General features: G+C 48.5%; 1 protein-coding gene across 9 annotated transcripts in view; it reads right to left on the bottom strand.

Annotated features, from left to right (window-relative positions):
• The window catches only part of Bcas3 (BCAS3 microtubule associated cell migration factor), a 530,094-nt gene that overhangs the window by 9,151 nt on the left and 494,056 nt on the right, over nt 1-26,887 (bottom strand). For 5 of the 9 annotated variants that reach the window (XM_010626745.2, XM_010626748.2, XM_010626747.3 and 2 more), the window contains 2 exons: nt 13,218-13,385; nt 3,610-3,675 (listed from right to left, as the gene is read on the bottom strand). In XM_010626745.2, coding sequence (XP_010625047.1) covers nt 3,610-3,675; nt 13,218-13,385 — 234 coding nt within the window. The remainder of the gene's footprint in view (nt 1-3,609; nt 3,676-13,217; nt 13,386-26,887) is intronic. The other 4 variants (XM_010626749.2, XM_010626751.2, XM_010626750.3 and 1 more) reach the window with 1 other exon arrangement.

Here is a 26,887-nt window from a genome sequence, read left to right as displayed (position 1 = left end):
TGTGTGTGTGTGTGTGTGTGTGGGTGATGTACTGGGGGGCAGAGCTCACAGCACAGCCCGGATTCCCTTCACACTCTGAAGACCAGTGGCAGTGAGTGGGGTCTGAGCCTGAGGAGGCACTGGTCTGTTGCGGGTCTGGAGCCTTTTGCCAGGTTCCCCCAACAACACCTGTACCAAAGCCGGGCAGGGCAAGACTTGAACTCAAGGGCTCTACTTCCAGGAAACCCAGGTCAGCCCAAAGAAGAGGGTGGCAGGATTACCCACCCAGACCACCTTCACTGGCAGCCCATGCCCAGGATAACTCTAAATGCTGAACAAGACAGAGTGTCCTGTCAAGCTTACTAGACGTGCGAACAGAAAGGCTGAGCTGACTGGTTCACACTTCTCGGTCTGAGGTATTTGGTGACTAGGCCTAGTTCTGCCCTGGACTGAGTGAGGAGGAGGTAGGGGAGAAAGAGGGGAAAAGGGGTGAAGTGAGGAGGAGGAGGAGGAGGAGGAGGAGGAGGAAGAGGAGGAGCAAGAATAAGATATTGCTGTGGACCCAGCTGTCACAGACATGCTGAAGGATCTGGGCAAGTCACTTTGCTTTTCATCTGTTTCTCAGGATGGGAAGGTGTTTTCTAGAGCCTTTACTGAGCGTGTGAGGCTCTTGTGAGGAAAGGATGTGAAGGCGCCCTAAGCAGCAGAACACTGGCCAGAGACCATGGCTAGGAGAATCCGGTGTCCCCAGCAGGCTGAGGCCCCAGGAGCAATATGTGCAGTCCACTCAGAGCTACGAGGCATGGCCGACATGACTTGGGAACAGAGGAGGTCTGGGCGGGAGGTGCAACATGACTTCTTCGTGTGTGGGTCCTGTGACAGGCCGGAGGAGTCTCAGGCCCTGGCATGTGAGCCCATTTGGCATGGCTCTGCGGCAGAGACGGGGCTTGGAAACACTCCCTGGGAACCAGGTGCCTGGCAGCTGACCTGGGCCCACCCACATCCTGAAGCCTAGCCATGAGGCTTGGAAGCCCCTGCCCTAGCTCACAGGCAGGGGACTTCCCGAGCTGGCCTCCAGCTTCATGAGATAACACAGGGCCCGCAGACCACAGGACAGACGCTGCACTTTGAACACTGCTGGCCGGCGGGGCCAGAGCCACATCTGGTTCTCATTCAGATGTCCAAACGTAATTAAATTCTCTGTGACACAGTGGAAGAGTTTGGTAAGATGTGGCTTTCCCCCTGCTCCATCATGGTTAAGAAATCAGTCCCTCATTCCACCGGCAGATTCACTGCCACTGGCCTGTCTTAGTCTGTGAGGTAAATGCCTGTGCTCTTATCTGTTTTCTAGAGCTTCTGAGGCTGGGCCAGTGTGGGAGATGCAGCCCCCCCACCAGCTTACCCACCTGACACCAAGCAGGCCAGCACACTGGGGGTTGGGTGGCCAGGGGACTTCATGTCTCCACCACTGATGGGGCAGCCACTGTGCCCAGGCTCACCTCAGACTTGTGTCCCACTGCTGAGAATGGGGGTGTCCTGTACTACCCTGCCAAGGGCATCCCTTCTGTGTAGCTCCTCATAATAGGAAGCACTTGAGAGTTGATTCTAGAGGCTTTGGGACCAGAAGTCCCCACTGCCACCGCACTACAGCAAGTGAGGTGAGGTGCTTCCCCGACACTTACCTCCCACTTGTGCCCCAGGACTGCTGCATGGGGCTTCCTATGCCCCCCAGCCCTCCCCAGGACTCAGTCTGACAGAAAGGGCAAGAGTGGCATCTGAGCCCCTGCAAGGACTCCCTCAGACTCCTTGGAGTCTCAAAGGACTGCTCATTGTTTTTGCCCTGCAAGGGCTCTGAACAGGTTAAGGGACAGCAGGATCCAGGACCCCGCCTGCTTAATGGGAGGGATACTGGCTAATTACAGGCTTCCAGGCCTCTCCTCCTTGGCCTCCTGCTCAGGACTTCCCTGTAGTCAAGCAGAACATTCCAGAGATGGCTGCTTTTTCCAGCTTCCCTTCCCACCTGAGTATCTTCAGTTTATGGTTTCTTTTTACTTAGGGATTTATGACTTTCATGGTAATGGGTACCATTCTATTTCCTCTGTCTATTTTCCTAATCATTGTGGTACAGACTTTATGAGAGTTTCTTAATAAGTGGGGGTATTTTTCCTTTTGAAATAAACTGTCCTGTGAGTTAATGACTTAATGTGGGTGTAGATGCTACCCAGAGACAAATGAGGGCTGGGGAGGGGTTGACCAGGGTGGGAGTGGGGCAGAATATACTAGAATATTCTACTGATGTGTTCTCCTGCTACTATTACATAAAGTTTTGTTGAAGTCCCTGCAAGGCCCTTGGTCAGCTCCTGTGTTAAGAGTCCACTGCTCACAAACATCCCAACCAGGGAACAAGAGCCACATACAAGTAACTATGACATTTGTGTGCCAAAGAATGCTTGCTGGCATACAAACACACACATACACACACAGGAGTTGGTGTCCACCGACCAATCACAGTATCATTGAGCTGGCTATAAACAAGAATTTTTTTTTTTAAATTTTGTTTCCAAACGAAAACTTGAGTTTAGTAATGGATTTAATTTCTGGGTGTCATTTAGTGTCAGGGCTATGTACCTGGTCACCTTGCATGGATAAGGTTTTAAGGAAAATAAGTGAGTTCTTGGTCCAGTTGTCTTGAGCAAGTATAACAAAAGGAACAGTGTTGGGGTGAGGTCTCTATTGCCCCCCCGGGGGTCCTCATTTGTGCTTTCAGGCCCTGTGCTATGGTGTGGTGGGGACAGTGAACGGCTGTGGTGCCACTGTCCACATGAGATGGAAGGGCCACTGCTGGCTGTACCTTTGTGCTGTGTGCACAGACTGGCTGCTGGTGCCGGGCCGCTATTCATTATTCAATTCAGCTCGTTCAGATGAGCCTTTCCATTTGCTCCTCCAGGAGGAATAACAAATCTAGAAATGCAATTCCACTTTGGTGTATTAAGATATTGATTTGCCTGTCGAGGAGAAGTGCATTTGTCCTGTCAGCCCTCCCGTGGGCAGGAAGGGGTTAACCAAATGTTTATCACAAGGCTGGCTTCAGAGTTGAAAGTAATGTGATCAGTAATGAATTTTGTGTTACATTAGGTTGTATAAATGGACAGACAAGCGCAGACAACAAGTGGCCAGGAGTCGGGGCTAATCTAATGATGTAAAAATAGAGACAGCACCAATTATACTAGGGGCCAGCTCCAGGCTCCTGCAGGGACTGCAAATGAATAGGTACAAATCAAATTACTCACTAATAGACGCACTACAAGAGGGGCAGTCAATGGTAAATGCATTAGAGCCTAGTGACCTCTCTGCTCTGCACAGCAGAGTCCGAAAATTTGACTTCCATCTTTAGAGTGGGGGGCAGGGAGTGGCGTCCTCAAAGAAACTCTTGTTGGGCGAAGGATGGCAACTATTCCCCATCCCAAACCAGTGTCTGGCCGAAGGGACCTCCTGTCTGAGCTGACCTCTTGCCCTTTCTCCTGTGGCCCCTGCAGCTCAAGCACCAGGGGTAGGAGGGCACCCACTTGAGGGACAAAAAGGACTGTGGGACGCAGCCTTCTGTGTAGGCAAAGACAAGCCGTTACATACCCAAGCACTTCACAGCCATGTGTCTCTCAGGGGTGATGTGTCCTACTGCTACTTCAAGGGCTGTGTCTGCATTGAAAATAAAACATTTCTTTAAGGAGAGTCACATAATGGACCTTTATGAGTGCAGCAAGAACTGAGACTGAGCTGAGCAGATATCAAAACCTGGTTTGACCACTGAGTGCTTTGCAGGGGGTGACTCTAGTCTGTTCCACGGCACAGCTCAGCCGGGCTTTTCAGGCTTCTCACTCGCCTCCCTGAGTGCCACCCTCCCCACTCCTACTCTTCTCAGTCACTGAGTTCCTATGTTCCCGTCTGTCACACAAGGCTATGGCAGGGAAGAGTGCAGTAGGGAAGCCAGTCTCTTGGGGACCCGCCCCTCAGGGTTTCTTCCTCCTCTTGGATTCAAAACTTTATGGCAGTGAGGCTGGGATAGTTAGGGAAGGATCATGAAAATGTGCTCAGACACACTAACTGCTCACAGGCAGCTCCCAGCAGCTCGGAATGAATAAAGCATGAAAGCAAAGACGCTCCAAGCCTTCCAAGGACCAGCCTTGGTGGGGTCTGGGAGGCTTGGCTCACACTCCCCCAACCCACCCTAAGGACTCACATACATCTAAGTGGAGTCCTGGCCAACTGGGGCTTGGAGACGATGAGGACACGCCCATAAATGAGCACGGGGGTGGGGACAGAAAATGGAAAAAGCCGTCCTGAACACATGAAGCGACTGGATGGCGATTCTCCCCGAGCCCAATTAAGTGGGAGAGGGGTGGAAGTGCAAGCTATGGAGCTACATGAAAACATGTTGGGGGAAACTGGGAAGGTCTGGTGCTCAAGGATTTTGCCAGCAAACTTAACGACATCTTAGGCAGTGGGCCTGCAGGTCCCCAGGGCAGGGGTGGGACAGATGAGGAGTGAACCCGGAGAAATCTCCTAAGATTCCCAACCTCCCAACAGAGGTCGGCAGCTGTTTCTGGTATGGGCACTGCCAAATGTGTCCTCTGTTAAATGCAGGCAGGTTGGCATGGCTTGGCTTTCTTGCTCTCTTTGGTAATTAAGATGCAAGATTCCGGTTCCTAACTAGTCAGAGGGTCATTTCCAACTTCCCTTTTCTGTGTGTGTGATGTCGCCCCTTCCTCCATCCATCACATCTAGAGGGTATGCACACCTCCCACTAGCTTCTGAGAAGGTGGGGCACAAGGGAAAGGTGGGTATTTAACCACCCATGACTGTGCCCTATGTTGGTCCGATCTCTCACTTCGCAGAAGGGCAGTGATTAAAAGTGGATTCTCTGGCAGAGGAGGAGGCACTGACAACAATCCTCCCTCCTGTTAACCATTCACCCGTGTTAAAGTTTCCAGAGGAGGGGCGTGGCTCTCGGGTCCCACAGCCCTCCCCGGCTCTCTGTACATTTTCCACTGTCACTCTACTTCCATTTGGGGACAAGAGGTGGAAAGGGACTCTGAAGAGCCACCAAGGAAGTCACACTGGTACTTCATGTCAACAAGATCAGTGCAGCTTGGCTACAGTTTAAAATAGCCTTTAGGCAACGAGAGCTTCTCACTGACTAAACTCCCTTGGAGCTGTGCCTTTGTAGGGATCTTCCAGAGGGGAGAAACAGAGGTGGTGAGGTGGAAGAGAAAGCAATCAATCTAGAATCAGGTCTGAAACCACCCAGCCCAAAACTAACAAATATGTCTTTTAAGCGTAACAATGATTCCCATTGCTCTTACTGGCTTTCATTTACTTTTCAGAGGCCACAAAAACCCCACTTAGTCATTCAACAAATGGGCCCCAGTGGCAAGCTGGAGATAGAAGCCTGAGAGGAAGAGACCTATGGCTTGCCCGTTCTCCAACCTGGTGTCGGATATAGCAGAAGCTTACACACAGCCTGCCTGCTGCAACCAGGCAGAGTGCATGGGGGCACTGAGGAGGAAGTCACTGGCAGAAGACACAGAGAGCATTTTGTAAGTGAGAGAAAAAATCCTGTGTACATTCCTTAGATGATGGTGGTGATGGCAGTAAAACCTGGTCTTGCGGGGACAGGGGCCATTTTAGGGGCAGCAGGCAGAGAAGCCCAGAGTCTTTGGCAAGAAAGTCAGACCAGACCAGAAGCTGTGTGTGCCTGGAGAAAGTGAGAGTAGTTGGACCATCACCCTCTCCCCTCTCCAGTGGAGGAAGTGGAGAGGGGAGACTCAAGGCTGGGTCTCTGGCATTGCCATACCAGGTGCCCACAGTGGAGAGGGATTCTTTGTAACCTTCCTCAGCTCAGCGTACCTAGAGTGAACAGCATTTCAACACAGAGAGGTGTGGGAAGGGGGATGAGAAGATGCCACAGACAGATCAAAGTGGCCTAGTGGTTGCACATGGCAGGTTTTGTGGCCCACGGGGCTATGCACCACACCGGCCCTGGGGAGGCAGCGTGTTCAGAGAGGGCCCTCGCTTCACTTAGGAAACCTTAGTGTTGGGAAAGGGACTTCAGAGACCCAGACTGCACACTGCTGGCTGCCTCTGACATGGCCTTGCAGGGAAACACATCTCTGGGGTGCGAGTGGATGGGGGCAAAGCTCTCTCGGAGCTGGAGATTTTTCATCCCTGGGATGAGAAAACTGTAACAAGTGCTACAGCCTCGGAAATATCTGCAAAGTCCAATGTGGTCAGGGAGCTTTCTGGTGAACACTGACGATCTGATCATCAGCTCTGAACACAGGTCTGACCAGTGAGTAGGGATGGCTGAAAGACCAGAGAATGAGTGCACCACCCTGGCACCTCGTGACAGGAAGGCAGCTAATACAGCACCAATTAGAAAAGCACAGGGCCGGGGATTTAGCTCAGCAGTTCGGTGGCCTGCCTTGCAAGCACAGGGACCCAAGTTCAATCCCCGATACCAAAACAAAACAAAAAGAAATGCACAAAAATGTTCCCAGCCCTCAACAGCAGGACCAGCAGGAGTCCCAAGGTCCCTGAAGTTACTATTACTCCTACAGGTAGGGTAGGATGTCCAACACATGGAGTTATCTGCTTTAGGGTACATCTCATCAACTGCAGCTGCAAAGGCTCCCATTTATTGAGATTTTAATCTCTGCAGTCCTGCAATGAAGGGTATTAGTACTGTGCATACATGCCCATGTGGGAGTGCACACACATGCGTGCTCACAAATAGTGCTTTAAGATCATCTTTTACAAAGCAATAGGCAATCAGCAGATACTTGTTAATTAACTTACTAAATCTTCTGTCACCATTTAAAAACTGTGCATAATGCTCAAGATATGCTTTTCATGTTAAAAAGGAAAAAAAATGCACAGTCCTTTCAATAAATAAAAGTAGTTTCTAACAGAAGTCTTTGGAAGAGCTTTAGTTGAAAACAACTGTAAAGCCTTTTGGGCTGAGTAATTAACATACAGACAGGAAAACTCAAGAGGATTTAGCAGAATAAGCTAGAGCACTTGCTTTTAAACTACAGATCACAATTCATCAAAGTATTATAAAATCAATTTAGTGGGTCATGACCACATTTTTAAAAAAACGAAATAAAATAGAAAGTATTAGAATGCATTGGCTGTAATACTGTTTTGTGAAGGTCTGAATATCTGGGTGAACTGAATTAGGAAATAAAATGTATTTATGACAGACGAGGCAAAGGCAGAGCCTAGTGTGGCGGCCAAGAAGCTCTTCTTTCTGGTCTAGAGCAGGGACTGGGAAGGACAGGGTGGGCAGAAAAAGACAGTCTTGAAAGCCGGCCACCTTTACAACCAAACAGGACTGTGAAGGAAAGAGGCGCCCGAACCCAGGACTGGGGAGCAACAGTTATTAGAAAGCCAGTCCCTATTGGCCTGGAGAGCCGACTTCATGAACTCGTGGGAGTCAAAAGCAGCAGCCCGCACCAGAGATGGGTCCAGAATACTTGAGCCAGGCGATTGGGACCTGTGCGTGAGGCCTGGGCTTTTGATATGACACGTGGGAGAACGCAGAAAAGAGATAAGGTGTAATGAGCGATGCAAAGTTTAGAGAAAATGTACTTAATGTATACCCAGGTGTTTATCCGGAAAAAAAATTTTTTGGGGGGTATTAAGTTATATCTTCACCTAGACACAAAACAATTGGAATGTCAATGTTTCATTTATTTTTTAAAAATCTATTTTTCTAGAAGACATAATATTGAAAAGAATGTCTGCTAAGCAGGAATTAGTCAAGTTATTTTGAGGGGGATGGTGGGGACAGGAAGGGGTTTTGTGAGACAGCACTCCAGGCAAAAGGATAAGTGCACTCAGAGGCCTGGTGGGCAGACAGGGTACATGTGCTCAGAGCCCTTGGGGTTCACCTCAGCTGGCACTGGCAGGGAGCAGTGGGAGATGGGTCAGGGAAGAGGGCAGAGGCTGTTCCTGAAGGGCTTTGTACACACAGTGATGATGGTTGAACCAGAAGAAGGAAAAGGTTAGAGGAGCTCACTTTCTGGAAATGTGGACTTTACTGGTAGATAACTAACTGGACAAATGTTTTTGGAGATCAGGACAGGAGCCAATATGAAAATTATTTAGAAACCATCAGTTTAGGGATAGTAATTGGAGCCATAGAAGCAGAGGCTGCCATGTACTGAGGGCGAAGAGGAGAGGCTGAGATAGGGCCTTGAGAAATCCACTTAAGGATGACACAGAAGGGAAACCCAGAAAAGGGACTGAAAAGTAGCCAGAGGCAGAAGAAAACCAGGAGCTTGTGGTAAAGCAGGCGCCACAGGGAGAGCACTTCCAGACACAGGGAGGGGGCTGACAGGGCCAGTGTGGAGGTGACCCATTGTCCAGTAATGACCCTGGGGAGACAGCAGTGGCCGGGCAAGCCGGGACTCTAGGGACTGCTTCTCCTCTGCTGTAGGAGGCCAGGGGACAGTTGACACAGGGATGTTTAGAATCTAAGTGGCCGGAAGCGGAGAGATTTCTCAATTAATGCCCACCATTTCTCTCTGAGAGCAGGAGATGAGGTAGATGGTGGGGTAAGTGACTTGGGAATGGGGAAGCTTGAAGTACTATTTATGCGGAAGAAAGTGACTGACTTTGAGATGAGGGACAGAGCACGGGAATATACTAAAAGAGCAAAATAGGAAAAACAACCAAAATAAGATATGCATTCCTGATGGACCAGAGATCTGGGGAATCTCTCCAAGAATGGAAATACAGTAGGCCCAAAGCCAGAGCAGTGAGCAGGGGCTGCAGCAGCACTGCCAGCCCCAGGCAGAGCTCAGCACACGGCTGCAGGCATCTGCCGTGGGCTGGACTCCGTTCTAGGCTCTGTTTCTCTGCAAAGATGGGTGCAAACAGAGCAGGAGAAGGGCGCTAGGAAGCAGGCATCAGGGCTCAGTGGCAGGTGGCCACCTATTTGCAGAAGCGCTAATCCGAGTGATTTGTGACTTTTTTTTTCAGCAACCCAGGGGTACAAGCAGAGCTGGATGGACTTCAAACTGGAGTTTTACTGAAGGAGACCATGGAAGGGTACCGGGGCAAAGAGCCTAAGGACATGAACAAGAAGGCAATTCAGCCCATTGGTACATTTAGGGATACAGTACAGTTACATTCATTGTTGGGATCATGTACCTTTACATGGCAAGTCTTGATTCTCATTTTTTTCCCCTTACCTCTGCCCTCCCTTCACCCCCTCCTCCCCTCCCCATCTACAAACACTTTATTTTCATCTTTTCATTCTCTCACATTTTTTTCTTTTCCCTTTTTGTTCTTCCCCTACGTATCACCCCTTCCCTACACCTTTAGCTCCTTTCCTCCCATTTCTAAATGTCAGTAATCTTATTAGAATCTTATGCATTGTTGCAGAATATTCACACCAGGGAAACTATTCGGTATTTACACATGTGGGACTTATTTATTTCACTTAGGAGTATATCTTCAATATGTATCCATTTTCCTATGAATGAATCTATTCTCTCGCTCTTTATGGCTGAGTAATATTCCATTTTATAGAAAAACCACAACTTCTTTATCCAGTTTCCAACGGATGGGCAAATAGGTTGTTTCCAAGATTTAGCTATTACAAACTGTGCCGCTATAAACATGGGTGCACATACTTCTCTGTGATATGATTCTTTCAGTTCTCTTGGAAAGATACCCAACAGAGGGATGGCTGGGTCAAATGGAACCTCCAGTCCAAGCTCTTTGAGGTATCTCCATATTGATTTCCATAGTGGTTGCACTAGTCTGCACTCCCACCAACAATGGAGGAGGGTTCCTTTCTCCCCACAACCCCGCCAACATTTGTTATTGTGTGATTTCTTGATAGCAGCCATTCTTTGTGGGGTGAGGTGGAATCTTAGTGTTGTTTTCATCTGCATCTCTCGAATGACCAGTGATGTGGAACATTTTTTCATATATTTTCTTGCTGCTTTCACTTCTTTGTATGAGAAATGTCTGTTCATTTCGGATGCCCATTTTTGGATCGGGTCTTTATATTTGGGGGGACTGATTGTTTTGAGTTCTTTATATATCCTTGATAATAGTCCTTTGTCTGAGGTACAGCTGGTAAAAATTTTTTCCCACATTGTAGATTGTCTCTTAGTTCTGCTAATGGTTTCTTTTGAAGTACAGAATTAAAAAGCTAATTTTTTTAAGTAACAAAAATTATATGTATTCACTGTGTAAAACATGATGTTTTGAAGCATGCGTACCTTGTGGGACGGCTAATTAACACACGCATCACCTCACATACTGACCTCTTTTGAGGTGAGAACACTTACAATCCACTGGCATAGCCATTTCGAGAATATGGTATACTGTTCCTGACTACTGTCCCACTGCTACAGCATTTATTCACCCTACCTAACCAACATCCTTTGCCCTCCCCTCTGAATAGCAGGTTTTTTTTTTGTTTTTTGTCTTTCTGGCACCAAGGATTGAACTCGGGACATTGCGCTTGCCAGCCAGGCACAGCGCCACTGAGCTAAATCCTCAGCCCTGAAAGGTAGGTGTTTAAAGATTTTGCTTTTTACTTCTGAGGACAGCTCGTCTGCCCTGTGGTATAGGTTAGCAGTGAGTGCTACCTTTTCCGGAACTTGGCTAGCTGCCTGAAAGTGGCAACAATAGGAGTTTTCATACTCCAGAAGTTCACAAATCAGGGCTGCTTATTAAATATTTAGCAGCAGAGTACTCATTCACCCTGTGTGAGCCAGTTATCTGCCAGGCTTCGGGGGCAGGTGCAGGTCAGCCTCACGTGTGTAGGTGTCTTTCTCACGTGAGCAGCCTGCGGGAAGGCAGAGGCCGCTGACTTCTCTCGGGCGCATCAGAGTACCCAACAGAGGCAAACCCTCGGTGTCGCTCTGTCCTGTGCGCCACAGGAAGGGCAGGGTTGTGGGAAGGAAGATGGGGACAGCAGTTGAGATGGGCAAAGGGTGAGTGGCTGGAAAATTTCCCCCACGTGAGCCTGTATTTCCCTGGCTATCTCTGGGCAGGGCTGCCCTCGGCCCGGCCACGTACTCTGTGCCACCAGCCTGAGGCTGTATCTCCGGTTAGAAATGTGAAAAGTGATTCTCAACAACAGCGAAGGAGCCTGGTTTACTTCCATAGTATCTACTTTATTTACTGACCTTTAAACGTGGAAGCAGATTAAAAGAAAACATTTAATATGGTCCAAGACAAAAATGAACCCCTTCTGCTGACAGTTTGAGGAAGAAAATGAAATCTCTGCTGAAAAAAGGGAATCTCCTGTTTTCTGACCCATGGGTCAGGCAGTTTTAATTTCCTTTTTCTTCTTTTTTTAAATTCTTTTTAATTTCACAAACCTCCTTAAGGCCAACAAAGACTCTCCTGAATCTCTCAGCTGTCTGGCAGATGAATCACTGCCAGTTTTGCTCAGGTTACTACTGTCCATGCCAGCCTGGAGCTCCACAACTCCACTGAATGCACCTTCACAACTGCCTGCTGGACACCGCTGAGGTGACCTGGGGGCATCTGAAAAGGTGGCTGCAAAGGAAGCTGGCCCTTGGAAGAGGGAGGCTCCTGGGAGTGAGTCCAGCAACCCCAGACTCTGATTCTTAGGAGCTGTGGCTGGCCAGGGCCCCCAACGTGCAGGGGAAGGCTATGCCACAGGCAAGGTTCAGGAAGGGAGAAGCTTCTGTCCCTTAGGTCAGCCCCTAAGGAGACTGGCTCACAGCCCAGGAAGTGGACCAGCTGTTCCTCATCTCTGCGTCCAGGTGGGACAGCAATGACTTGAAGATGTACTGTCCTCGAGTTTGGGGTAGGGGACAGGGCAGGTGTGGTCCTGCTGTGTCCATGCACATGTGTGCCCAGTGGCATAAGACACAAGCTTGTTGTCCTTTCTGACACCACACCTTTCTTTCCGGGAGGAAGGGGGCTTAGAGGGGGCCAGTTCTCAGTGATAGCTGTCTCCTAGGGCCTGATAAGGTGCTGCTCTAGCTCTGCACAAACTCTTCCCCCCTTCCTGCCTTGTATCCATCTATTCCGTTCTGTTCATTTGCCAGTGACACACAGGCTCTTTGGGCAGGCCAAGAAGCCAACTCCTGGTAGCACTGGCCTCGGGCTGGGGAAGAACAGAAGGAAAGCTGAGAGCCAGGCCCAAACATCTAAAGACCTGGAGAATCCACAGCCCAGTGAGATGATGACAGGCACTTTAAGCTGAACCCAAATGGTCTTCCTCTAAATCTTGCTGGTCCTGGTGAAGACCTGCTCCAGAATTTTAAGTTTCTCCTTACTGAGCTCCCCTTTCCAGGCAGGCATGTGGGACAGGGATACAGCAATTCAGAGTAAAGAATCATAGTCTGAAAAGGACTCAGGCAAACAAGAGTGCAAAGGCTCTTTAGCCAGGGTCTGCACAACACAGTAAGAAGTCCCCACTGACCTCAGAGAGCTGGGAGGAGGCTTGTTGGGGCAGGCAGACATGCAGGCGGGAGCAGTTACCACAGCAAAGATGTAGAGTGTGAAAGTATTTTGGAGAAACGAGAGGCAGCCTGTATTACAGTCATGTGGAGATGGAAGGATTCTGCTCTCTCTGAGAGCAGGGTGTGTGTGCGCGTGTGCTTGGTACAGGGCTCACTCCTCATCTGAGGATGTCTTCTGATCACCTAAGCACACAGGAAGCCACTCAAGACCCCGATGCTGGACTCTCTCAGGGCAGGACTCCGGAGCGAAATGCAGCATGTGAAAAGGCTGGGGCTGAGCCAGCCTTGGCTGCTTCGAGCCTGCTCCCTCCAGGGCTGGTGGGTCCACTGACACTTGCCCATTTAAACAGTCTCAAGCAAGAATGAAGAAGGTGCTCTGCCTTAGCACTGGGTACCTAGCCCTGCTGGGAACTTGGGCCTGCCTTCCCCTGGAGGCGCCCTTCTGGGAGAGACTTATATAATACAACTGCATTTCTCATTGCATTTTCTGTATGCATTGTGCATTGGGAGGGGATGGTTCCCCTGGGATTCCCAAAACCACAGGCTTCGAAAATGGACCACAGTCAGAATACGAAGAAACAGATGCTAAACACACACACACACACACACACACACACACACACACACACACACCTCACCCTGCCAAGGAAGCTGTAAACCAGCAACAAGTGCCATCACAACCAAGTCAGGCTAGATGTCCAGTGAATGACATGTTACCTGTTCCCGATCCCACGACATCCCTGCTTGGGGACTCAGCCATGGCGTCAGCGAGCCGCTCCCGGAGCCCCTCCTCCGTGTGCTCCATGGAGGACATGTGCCGCAGCCCGAAGCCCTCAGGCCAGCTCCCGCACACCTCCAGCAGGGTCACGCTCCGGTCAAAGGTACCTGTGGCGCACATGGGACAGGTGGCATTGAGTCCATGCCTGTAGAGGGCAGGCTGTCTTTGTCCGCCCACCCCCAATCCTCCTCCATGACAGGGGCCAGGGTTTGAACAGGAGTGTGCAGGCCTCCGGGACGGCCTCTCTGAGGCGAGTGGGTTTAAAACTGAGTGAGGACCGATGGGGCTCCTCTGGCCTCCAGGGTCTCCGGGAAGAACCGCGAAGAGGAAAGGGGACCCAAACCCCTCTACTTCTTCCTATTCGATACTACGGGCCGCCACCTAAAATTTCATTTAAAGAAGGCGTTGCACTGCTTGAATTTTAAAAACACAACTTTTAAACCATTGCACCCTATAACCTACACCTAATCTCCTCACTTTACAGTTGGAAATCTCGGAGGGTACGGTCCGAGAATAAACACAGGTTTGCGGCAGACTTGGAGAAAGAACTCAGACCCGCTGATGCCTTCATCTAGAGCTCGTTCCACCCCACTGCAGAGCGCCTCCTGGCTGCCCAGGACATGGGCACCACTTCAGGGACTCCAGTCATGTGCTCGGGCGATAGCATCTCCAGCAAGGACCCTTCCTTAATCCAAAGCTGCGCCCCAATTCCAAAGAGTACACGGTGTTCCGCTAACTGCCAAGATTAGATGTTACATGTAAGATCACTTCAAAGCCCCAAATTTAAATTATTTACTTTATTCTACAGCAAGTCTTCTGTGAAAGCTTATTTCGTCCACTCTCCCTTGGAAGGAGAGTGTAGTTATGCTCTGTTGCTTTAAGCACATACCATTTCCCCAGTGATTAGGTAACTGAATCCACTCCATTTATTGGGCTTGGTTCCTGCCAGCACCAGGAAGATGAGGAAAAAATGCAAATGCCAATGTTTCTCAAAGTTAAAAGTACACGAGACACACACTCTTTATCAGGCCTTGCTTCTCCTCTTTGATCAGCCGTCAGAAACTATCTTCCCTCAGCCGGCAGGACTGCAGAGTGTCAGCGCACACTCTCCGTCACTGACAGGTGGTAATAGAGAGGGTGCGAGCCCCAGCCCCGGCGGGCGGCCCTGCCTCTGATAATGGCCAAAGCGTTGTGGTGATAACCGTTAGTAAACACGCCGACAGCCAGTGCCTCCATACATCAGCAAAGTGGGCCAGATAATCCTAAACTCTCCTGACCAGACAAAGGCCCCTGGCCAGCCTGCTGGGGTTTATATGTGTGGCAAGGGTCGCTACTGGCTCCTGAGTTTCATCAGGCAAGTTTGGCTCTGATTTATCTTTTAACTAATTGTAGGGTGGATTCCTGGCACTGCAGATGGGCAGCATCCACACGTGCACCTCCCTAAGAGGGAGCCCAACTTGGGTGTGCATATTCGGGGACATGCTTGTCAGGGAGGACTCTGACACGGGGAGATACCCCGTTCCCCTTCTCACTCCACTTGAGTAGGGCTGGGATGTGGATCTGCGAGCGAGACCCTGGGAACTGGGCTGGGGTGCTGAGTGTTAGCCGATCGGGCTGGAGTTGAGCTAGAGAAACACAGTGAAAATATAAAGCCCAGAGCCAATACTCAACCAACATTAGCCAAAGCTGCCGGGGGCCTGGCTCCTGAGGACACAGACCAAGCACACAACCTTTCTGGTCTACGCATAAACAAATCCCTCCATCTCCTTTTTCTATCTCTGGAGTGGAACGAACAACTCTTGTCCTGTCTCAAAGGAGCAAGAGACCGAAGCAAGGTTCCCCAGCAGTCTGTGCTTCCTGTCAGCGACCCCACTGCCTGACCGGACAAGACTGAGAGCTACAGCCTTGTTTTCCTGAGGGGTCTGCCGGGGACACACACACTGAAGGGTGTCAGCAGAGAGGATGACAAGAATGCCTGGGTCCCTCCTCTCCGGACACTCAGCTTCCTTGCAGACTCTCAGGTCTCTGGGTCTGGAAAGCAGCGAGGGGCTGAGTGTTCTCTCCCTTCACCACAGCAGGACACCTGCCTCTGAAGGGCACTCAGTCAGTATTTTGTGTGCCACATTTGGAGGGCAGGGCAGGGGAGCTGGCAGCAGGGCAAAGAGGAGTATCAGAAACCAAATGAGGAAGAAGCAGAAAGCTCTAGGAAAATGTTCTAGAAAGAAAGGTGCTGCTATGAGAGCGGGCCTAGTCAAAGACAGATGGTGAAGGCCAGACAAGTGTGTAGTATTTTAATGGGCAGAATAACAGCATAGAGGAGAAAGGATTGTGAGATGGAAATAGATCTGGGCTTAGAGATACTCTGACACATACTACCTGACTGACTTGAGGCAGGAACCCAAACATGGAGAAACATGTGACTTCAGATGGCTGCAGCAAGGACCATGTTGGATAAAAATAAAAGCACCTGGCACATAGTAAGCACTTTGAACCTAACAGGTACACACACATACATGATAATCGTAACAAGCGTGTCTACCCTTACCCCAAGTGAGGCCACATGGTAAACCTTGATTATCACAGCAATCCTAAGTGGAAGTACAGGTACCACCTTAATTGAAGGGGGAGGAGCTAGGGGCTCAGAGAGATTAAATGACATGTTCGAAGTCTGTGAGTGACAGATCTGGAGCACAGGTCTTCGTTCTTAGCTTGGAGCCCATCCTATCAGCTCCCACACTGCTTCCCTTGCTGGCACGTGCAGCGAACCTGTAAGTGGTCACGATCGTATTATGGTCACGATGATGAGTCACCCCATCTCCTGGATGGCACACAGGAGAAAACACACTGATAGAGGGTCTAGCATTTCTCAGCATGGGCACAGCTGAAACTGGAAGAAACCAAAAGTGATCAGCTAAGGGTAAGGCGATCGTTTCTACTGTCCTGAGAAGTCACAGAGATGGAACAGTCAGTAGTCCTGCTCACTATGCTAGAAGGGAGCTCTGCAACACCCTCTGCCGGTCCTGCCCTTCCACCCGTGACAGCCCCTTGATGGAGGAGAGGATGGCACACGGGGTCTCCTGGACCTGCAGTGAGAGCAGAGCTACAGGTGCACGTGGATCAGCAGATGCTGCAGTAAAGAGGCCAAGCCCTTGGTGGGTGAGGTCACCTCTGGGCTTTTAGGAAACTGCACGTCTTGTCAGAGCTGACAGCCCAGCTGTTGTTCATGTGGGAGGCTCAGAGAAGCTCCCTCAGATGGGGGTTCTTTGCTCCCTTTCCATGGCAACGTCCATTTCAGGAGTAGAAGGTGCTCAGCTCATACAAGTTGTTGGCCAAGCACAGGGTCCACATGCTTAGCAACAAAGATCTTTTGCTGCAGAAAAACTCTGCTGTTTATAAAGCCCTCTCACGTTTACTATTTCACTTAACGCACACATTCATCAAATATTGATTAGTCTCCACTCTGGTATGAGTCAAGCGCTGTGTAAGGGAATGAGAGAAAGAAGGGAGGAAGGGAAATGGGGAGGGAAGGGGAGGAGGATGGGGAAAGAGAAAGAGATGAGAGAGGGAGAGGGAGAGGAGAGGGAGGGAGAGAGAGCGATATCCTGGGCCTTCCTAGTACTCCAGGAAGAAGCAGGCAGCAATTAGTGCCATTTTACAGATTTGTACTCTACTGAGTTTAAGAGAGGAAAGGTAACTGCTTCTAAACATAACAGTCTTCCCGTGATACCTCCAGGAAATCCTCCCCTTCAGGGCTGTCTTCTACCTGCTATTCTCTGAATACTATTTTCTAAGACCTAGGTCAAGTCTGACCTGCTCATCGAAACCTTCAGCAACCAACTACCCAAAGTGAGACAGATGCTGACGCACAACAGGTTCTTTACCTTTTGGAGTGAAGTTGATGAGAGCTATGAATCTACCCACAAAAATATGCACTGTGCATATACAGAATTATGCAAGCAATTCCAGGGTGCTTATGGCTGCCTCTGGAGTTCATCTGTGGGTGCGGGTTAATCCGAGGATGCTTCAGGTCATCCCTACGGCCTCATCCCCATACTGCTTCTCAGTGTTCCCATGATGTGCTTTCCCAACTAGTTCAGCAGCTCCTGAAGGCTTGGACTGCTGCACAGTGGAAAGAAGCATGGGACGCTAGATCATGATCACTTTCATGGAATACCAGAGACTGGACAGCTAGGGCCACAGTATGCAGAAAATGGAATTAAAATTAAACAAGAGGAACAAAGAAGATGGTAAGTGAGCAGAAAACAAATTCACAATTTCACTCTACTGCCGTCTATGCACTTATTTTAAATCAGGGGATCCCAGGAACCAGATAAAGCAACCTGCCTGGAATGGCAGCGTGCTGGTCTCTTACAGGTGAGCATCCTGAACCCTGCTTCCCAGCTTGGCAGCTCCCCAGAGGGGTGGGTCAGGTTCTTGGGTTTCACAGACCCATTAAAGGCATGCTGTGACAGCTGGTGAGCTGGCAGCTGCCGGGCAGGCTTCGGGAGCACACGTTCCGCCTTTGTGTGTTGTTGTCACAGAGGCCAGGAAGCTCAGGGGTGGCAGTGGCATGGGGCAAGCGGGATGCTCCCCTGCACTGATAGTGTCTGATCACACCTTTGCTATGTAGGCATCTGTGGCACAGCCTCTGTCTTGCGTCAGTTACATCCAGACAGCACTTGGACCCTGCTGATCAGATTTCTAGCTACCAGGGAGGCTAGACACTAAAAGCAAAGGGTACATTAAACAATGCTCTTCAAAACATAAGCCCTTCTAGGTGAGCATGTTGTAATAATGATGTCAATGACAACCAAGTAAAGATCCTAGGCTGAGGATTGGCGCCATGGGAACCTGGACTTCCTGCACTCCAGGTTGGTGCACAAGATCACGGGCTCAGGACCTCAGCTTTACATGAAGCAGTGGTCAGTTTTATATGGTTACTTGACTGGGCTAGAGGATGCCCAGATAGCCGGCAAACTTTACTTCTGAGTGTGCCTGGTGACTCTAGAAAAGATTGGCACTTGAATCAGAATAGAGATGATCTTCCCTCACCACTGTGAGGGCCTGAATAGAAGAAAAAAAAGGCGGGAGAAGGGAAAATTTGTTCTCTCTCCCTTTGAGTTGGGACATTATCTTCTACTGACCTTATAAGTTGGTGATCCTGCTTCTCGGGACTTTGGGCTCAAATTGTGACTTGCTCAATTAGCACGCTTGGTCCTCAGGCGTTTGGACTCAGACCAGGACTTATTCTACCAGCAACCCTGGTTACCCAGACTTTAGACTCCAATGGCTATACCACTGGCTTTCCTGGTTCTCCAGGACTCTGCAGTTCCACAGTTAAGGCGAATGAGTTCCCATATCAATCACTCAATCAATTGACCGACCGACCAGTCAAACAATCTCTGTGTCTCTCCCTCTTCCTCCCCTGCCCCATCTCCTACTGGTTGTTTCTCTGAGAGCCCTGACTATTATGCTCCAGCACTGGGTATGTCTGCAAGCACATGTCATCACATCAATATATAGAACGTCATATTATCAGGTTGGTTTGCTGCAGGAAAGCAGGTACGGTGAGAGGATATGAGGATGCCATCTCTCTCAGTCTTCTAAGTTGGTTCCCAAAAGAATTACAGCCACATACCGCATAATGATAGCTGCATATAATGGAGCCGAGAAATCTCTAACATCTGTGACATCCAGCTGTCACAACACCATAGCGCGACACAACACTTACATATTTGTGGTGATGCTGGGTATACACAAACCTCCTGTACTGCCACTTGTGCCAAAGTCTAGCGCATATATTGATGTATAGTGCATAACACTGATAATGATAATAAATGATTAAGTTACTGGCTTATGTAGTCACTATGCTAATTACTGTTATTTTAGGGTGTTCTCCTACTTCAAAAATGCTGTAATGCCATGTGTCATGGTACACGGGCAGTGGCCTCACATGGCTCATGTTTACTGTGTCTTGTGATGTCCAGTGACCTATACCACCTAGGTTTGTGGAAGGACAGTCACGATGCTCACACAACTAAATTCCCTAACAGTGCACTCAGAATATATCCTGTTGGTAAGTGACAACTGACTACGATTTTATATTCACAGACAGATATGGCACACGGCAAAGGGGCAGGGACTCCAGTTTGCCAGACTTGTGACCACCAGTAAACCACATGTCCCAAATTCATCTTCTCGGCTGTCAACTTAAGTTTGGGCTCTGGGCTATTTTTAAAGGTTACGCTGCTTCAGTGTGGAAGGGAACTGAACAAAGAGAAAGGTAAAGGTACCAGCACAGCAAAGAAACGCCTGAGTGAATGCGAACATGCCAGGAGATGCTGCTGGACCAGGTGTGGTGTTGGCATGCACATCTGTTCAATACATACTGCAAACCAACACATCTAGTTACAACTGGAATTCTCCCTTAACTTCTCGGTGGTATGGGCCAGTCACTGATCCCTTCTGGGTTTTTCTACCTGAGAAACAAATGAGTGGCTTCCATTTGAGGGGTTCACATTGGCCCTAATGGTTTCAATGTAATTAACAATAATACACTAACAGAGTAATGGTAAAATGATGTTTGAGGTATTCTAGGGTAAAAGCTACCAAATTTCATTTTCTATGAACCAGACAACATAATCGAGCACTAATACCATAAGGGTCATGTTTTTACCAAATTAAGGCACATGATAAGCAGAAAACCTGGGTCTCAAAACCAATCTCTGTTATTTTCTCATTGTATAACTTGGGGAGTCATTTCCCTGCTTTCGACCTGCAGTAGCTTGAATGGTGTCCCCCTAAAATAGGTCAAGCTGAAACTCCAAATGTGACCTTAGTAGAAAATAGGGTCTTTGCAGACATAATTAAGGATCTGGAGATGAGACCATCTGAATTTAGGATGACCCCTAGATCCAATGAATGGTGTTCTCATGAGAGCTAGGAAGAGGTGATCATAGACAGAGGGCAGAAAGCTTTGTAAGACAGCGACCACAAAGGGACGCTAAGAGCCATCAGAAAGGAGAAGGAAGTGTTTCTTCCCTAAGGCCTCTGGAAGGAGTGTGAACCTGCTAACACCTTGCTCTTAAATTTTTGGCCTCTAGAAATAATGAGAAAATTTCTGTTATTTTAAATCAGCAAATTTATGGTACTTTTCTTATAGCCACCCTTGGAAAGTAATGACCTGTAAAATAGGGAAATGCCTTCTGAGGTTATTCTGAGTATCAGATCAGATAATATATGTAAGAGTACTTTAAATAAAAATTATGGGAGGGCATTGTTTTGGACTGAACTCTAGAATTAGGCTTCAAGAGATTGGACCAGATCAAAATGGAGTCACTCATGCTAAATGTCACATAATCAAACCAAAATGTTAAGGAAGCAGATAGATTTCATAAAAGGAGATTCCAGTCTCCTGTGTCAGCTTGGTAAAGGAGCCCTCTCTTTATCCCTTACAGAAAAGCAACCTGATGTTAACCAGTCAGTGCTCCCCAGATGTTTGGTTTCCTTATTCCCACTTTTACAAACCCACTGTTTGCTCTTTCCCAATGGGAACTAGCATTCTATTTTGTAGAATGGAGACTTTCTCCCTTTCATAAACTGTAAATAAAAGGCAATTATATTTAAATAAATTTGTCATAATTTTGTGTACTGACAGCTGCTTTGTAAAACTGCACAGGGCCATTCAAACAGGATTATCCCTTGGGCTCTGTGAGCAGCTCTTCCTAGGGGTTGGAAAATTCTGTGAAAAGTTTAGAGAGTGATGGACAAAATGCTGGACCAGAAAACAAGCAGCCAGAAGAGCAATGCTGGGGTAGGAAACAGCCATATCAGCTCCTAGTGCCGCTGAGACTGGTTTATGTGTCAAATGCACAGCAGGGGCCTTGGATGCGGCATCAAGCATATAGATGGTAATGTACCCCACTTTTTGGAGGATGTTTGTGGGAGCCCAGCAGAGTAGAAATGGCCTCTTTGCTCTGATAAAGGCCCTCACACCCCAATCATCTTCCTGCATCTGAGGATGGCAAAAGGACTTTTCAGTGCCTCAAACTCTTTAATAAAGAAACAGAACCATATTCAACATGATAAAGACAATGATATAGACCACTGCTGACAGGAATATCACTGGTATCCACCATTTGGCAATATGTATGAAGAGTTAAAAATGTATCCAACTAGCTAGGTGTGGTGGCACACACTTGTAATCCCAGCACTCAGGAGGCTGAAGCAGCAGGATCGCCATGAGTTTGAGGCCAGCCTGGACTACACAGTGAGACCCTGTCTCAAAGAAGCAAAACCAACCAAACAAAAACAAAAATAAAAACACCCAACTACTGAACAAAGAATGCCATTTCCAGAAACTTAGCCAAGGAAAGCATCCAGAAAGCCAAGAAACCTTCACGCATAAAGATACATATTGTTATAGAACACTGACAGCCTTCAAAGAAGGTACTTGTTAAGTAAATTTTATGTCATTCCAGCAATAGAATATTAGGTAGTCAGGAAGAATGATGTTTATAAAAGGGGAACTTTTATTGTTATTGTTTTTTCTGGAGCTTGAACCTAGAGCCTTGCATGTACTAAGCATTCAATCTACAGGGAAAATTCTTTACACAACACTAAATTTTTAAAAAGACAAAATATATATCTAGTATTATTGAGCAACATAAGAAATGCAAAGAAAATCATTCTAAATGATTCATGAAAAAATGTGAGCCACGGGCGCCTCTAGGCAATTGAGTTATAGGGGACCTTTCCGTCACTTTATACTTCTCTATACGTTTCCTATAATGTTTGTAATTAATAAAAAGAGAAAAGGAGGCAGCTGGGCATGATAGTGCACACCTATAATCCTAGCACTCAGGAGGCTGACACAGGAGGACTGCCAAGAGTTCAAGGCCTAGGCTACACAGTAAATTCAAGGCCAGTTTGAACAACATAGCTAGACATTGTTTAAAAAAAGAAACGAAAAAAAACAAAGAGAGAAGAAAAGAGAGAAGTAGGGGCGGGGAGAAAAGTCGAGAAGCAGAAAACTAACAACCTATATGCTGGGAAGGTCTGACCCCGCTGAGTGGTGGCCCCTGTCCAGCCTGGGGCTTGGCCTGACTTCGCCGACAGGTGAGCCTACAGCTCTGCGACCCATGTTTGACTCTTCTCCCAGTGGCTATGGTTGGCTGCACGCAATGTTGACTCATCCCTGTGTCCACACAATACATTTCTCTTCACCCTGTATCAGGAATGTGCACCAACGTGTGTGTGAAAAATGGTGGAAACAATTCTACCTCTGTACAGATTTCATACTTAAGACCAGAGAGTGCTAGAGGTACACCTTCAGAGTTGATTCAGTCTTTTACTTGTCTCCTTCATCCCCCATTGCCTGCTGCCCTTTGGATAAACAGGATACAGCTTCCTAGGAGACACTCTCACGATTGTCAAAGAATGTCTGAGTCCTTCACACGTCCTGAGGTCACTGAGCAGGGCCCCCGCTGTCTGCCTTGAAGACCGGAGATCAGTCACCACTGTGGCCCCGGAAAGAGAATCCCGGTGCTCCCCACTCAGACCCAGAGTGGTTTCAGAGATGGGCATACGCCTGCATTTCCCAGACTGGATCAGACACCTCTGTTCCTCTGCTTTGGACCAGGCACAATGATGACTTCTACCCCGCCAAGTGGGAAGCAAAGAAACATTCTAGCTAGACAGCGGTGGAAACACTTCCTTCAGGATGCTTGGCCTGCTTCTGAGGGTGAAGGGGAAATATCCACACAATACCATGTTTTCAGATGCTTATAACAAGGCTCAGAATAAACTGCAGGATAAACAGTGTCTTTGGAAACCTAACAATTCCTTGAACGGAAAAACGTAATGGAACTCTATCTCTCAAGACAGCAAGCACACAAACTAGCCTTCCCAGGACGGTTCTGATTCCACGTAATTAGTTCTGGGGTCAGATCAGATAGCAGGAAAGATGAGAGAGCTGGCGTTGCTAAGCGTCAACTGTGTGCCACGAGGCTGATGCTGTCCTTCCCAATTTACAGATCAAAAACCGAGGCAGAGATGGAAAACATCTGCTCAAGATGATATCAAAGATGCAGCCAGAATTCTGACTGTAGGTTCATCCGGTTCTAAAGCCTGTACTTTTTCCCACTAAAACTCATGCAGAAATTGGATTGTGAAGTATGGGTGCAGGACCGTGAGGAGGCTGTCAGCTGTCTTCCTATGCCAGCGTCCTGCCCCGAGCCCAGTGCTGTGATCAAAGCTAGGCAAATGCTCTACCCGGGAGCCACACACACCCCAGCCCCCCACCCTGGTCCAAAACTGTAATGGGGTTGTCGAAGTTGGGCAGCAGGGGGAGAGGGAAGCAGCTGAACTAAAACCCTGTGACTTCTGCGCTCCACAAACTAAGCAAATACAATGCTCTCGACTGGAAGAACCTTGAAGTCTGAAACCTGGGGCCAAGAAGTCGTCTGCTTTTATTAATCAAAGATGTTTCAAAGAGCATCAGATTTATCATGACTGGATTCAGATGTGAAACCCCGTATACACACAGACATGAGAGGCTTGTCCTTTAGGATTATTTTTGACCCTTTACTCTCCTCTTGGAGAATCTGCACTTCCTCAGAGTGAGACTCTGCTTCCTGCTGGCTGAGGTGTCAGGAATTTCAAAGGCGGGGAGGAGTCAGTGTTACTTGTTCCTCTAAGATCCTGGGACAGCTGCTCTGGAAAGGGGAGGGAGGAACCAATCTCTCCCAAAGGGGAGGATCCTACATGTGCCTAGGGGAGGTGCTAGAGCTGGCAGGTTTGATGCCTGAACCTTTTTTGGTTCCGTTAGACAACAGGCCAGCATTTCCGTTTGTAGTGTGGCCAGCCCTCCATATCCTCCTGCCATCTAAACCTATCAACTCTCACTCTAAGGGGCAAATCGGAACCAGATTTTCAGCAGCGGGGGTCTTGTGATGAACAGCTGGGCCTGGCCTGCCCTGGGACACAGGAGAACGATGTATAACTTTCAGGGCCCCTCCACTGAAGCTGGGCAGCAAAAATGAGGCCTCAGGGTCACTGGACAGCAAGGCAGAGGCAGCACTGGTCGGACAATGGAGCGAGCCTGGGGTGGCTGTGAGTGTGGCCCCTGTCAGGCAGTAGGAGAGCCCACGGGAGTGGAGGGTGTGCAGAACACTTCGTCCAAGTATTTTGTTTTGGTTCCAGGATCCCAGGAACTTTTACCACAGGCAGAACTGATGCTGTCCACTCTATTTTACAGATAAAGTCACTGAGGCTTTGGGGGGCGTTACATCATTTACCTCTGTCATCTGCGCTTCTCACTTCACAAGGCAGTTAGTTACGGAACCTGTGAGTTTTCAGCAGACAAAGTCACACACCACTGAATCGGTACCACGGAGCCTGAGGAGGACACCGAGGTAGAATCATAGGGTGGCCTGGTGCTTGCTCAGGCCCTCATTTCAAGGACTTCCTTGACCTGCAGCCTCATTTCCTGGTCCTGCAGCGGGTGGGGATGGCGTAGGGCTCACCTTGCTATCACTCAACATTATCACACCAGGTGTGTTCGGGGTGCTCATTCCACACCTCCAACAGTGGGTTCCTGGGAGCTGTCATTTCCTGACTTAACGTGCCAGAGGATTTTGGCTGGTCACACTGACTCAGCTACCCATGTGTGACAATCAGGAAGGATGTAGGGAAAAGCTAAGAAGCTGCAGGAACACACAGCGTGAGCAATGAGGCATAGAAACCTTAACAATGACAATAATCCCTCGCTGCACACTGCTTTACCCTCCGGAAGGTGCTTTTACAGGTGTTTGTTCCCTTAATTCTCACAACACCACTAGGGAGGGAGAAAAGGCACCGTTACCAGTCCCCAGCTCACAGCAGGGAAGTGAGGTGAAGGGCAGAGCCCAGGTTGGAGTGCAGTCTTGCACTCTCCATCTCTGCTAATCAGATCGTGGTCCACCCCTGCCTGCCTCAGCAGTGCCTAGAGGCTTGTCAGAAACCAGCCACAGGTCCCGCCCAGCCCTGCTGCATCACAATATGCAGTTTACAAGATGACCAGGTCCCATGCACACACTCAAACTGGAGGATCAACTCTTATACTGCACAGCCCCTAACTCGGTCTGTTCCCTAAAGTATTTGTTAGCTCTTGGTTGGTCCCTTAGATATACCAGTTCTGCCTACTCTTGTAAAAAAGGATACTGAGGCCCTGTGGCCTGTGACAGAAGCAGGAGCAGACAGAGCCGTGGTCTTGCAAATCAGTCTTGGACCCATTACCTCTGCTTATTTATCCAGCCCAGCCGACATTCGGCTGGTGTCTGTCTCCCTTTGCTTCCTCTGTCTGCCACACGAGTTCAAGTCTCAAGCCGCCCACAGCTGGCCTCAGTTCCAGCCTTGTGTTAAGTGTTAACACAAGTTCCAGGGACAGGGTTAACACTCTATGAAGGCAGATTTCTAGGGAAATTCAGACCGCCCGCTAATGGTCCAGGAGTCAAGTGGGAGTGTGGGGACACCCAAGGGCCTCCTCTTCACAGCTGCGGGAGGACAGGCTGAGGCCTTACTCCCTACCCGGAGAGAGAGGGCTGGGAATCCTAGCTCAACTAGACAGGAGCCCCTGCTTAGGGATTGTAAAAAGCCCACTTCATTAGTAAGTGTGAAAAATGCCCCAATAACTGTGTTAATCTGGCTATGATTTCCCTTTAACTCATTCATCTTGCTGTGTGCCAAGTTTGGCGCCTGTGGGGAAAGAGATTCCTAGGCCATGGTTGGAGCCTGGGGCCAGGGTTCCTCTCCTTTCCCTCACTCCTACTCTACTGAGGCCAGGATGTTAAAAGAGCTTCCTCTTACCCTTTCCTTGTGTAAGAAATGCCAAGTCCTCCCAGGAGGAAGAAGCAACATATTTTGTTTCTGCTGCACTCAGGCAAAGAGTTTAGCCAGAATGCCTGGGTTTGTGTGTGCACAGAAAGTTATCTCTTTTATCTTTGGTAAGTTATCTCTTTTATCTATAGTACACAGTGGATTAAAGGAAGACCAAATTCATCCGTAAGAAGGAGAAATGAAATGAAATAAAATAAAAGCCAAGGCACCAAGGGGTCCTTAGGAGGGGCCTGGAGACCTCATGTCACTATGTCAGACACAAAGCTGTCATTTAGCCTTGAATGAGGGTAACAGCTGAAGGAAGGAATAAACTTCTCACTCGGGTTCACCCGAGTTGTAGAAATGTCTTTAGAATTGAAAAGCTACAAAAATAGCTTCCTCATATCCCTTAAACTGCTTTTTTAATCAAAAAGTAAATAAGTAAAAGCAGTGTTTGTTGTATAGACATCTTCCAGCCAGCTCAATGAACTCGAAAATTCACCAAAACCTTCCTAGGAAAGTCATCAGTCCCCACTAGGTGTGGGACCTAAGATCTATAGTCCTCTGATGCAGGAGGTGGCTTTCCTGGTCTCAGGATCCAGAATGAGTAGATGAGCTCCCCAACCCCTACCGTGCCTGCCTTTGGAGCTATCCTGAGGTCCAGCAGTAGCTGCTTATGCTCTTTGAATCTAGGTGTAATCTCTTGTCTCCATTTGGCATCTTCTTATATCTTACTTTTTTTTTTTTTTTTTTT

This window comes from Fukomys damarensis, unplaced genomic scaffold (genome assembly GCF_012274545.1).
Source record: "Fukomys damarensis isolate Sample0158 unplaced genomic scaffold, DMR_v1.0_HiC HiC_scaffold_13, whole genome shotgun sequence".
NCBI lineage: Eukaryota > Metazoa > Chordata > Mammalia > Rodentia > Bathyergidae > Fukomys > Fukomys damarensis.
The sequence above is the reverse complement of the archived record's forward strand: the minus strand, read 5'-3'. Positions and strand labels throughout refer to the sequence as shown.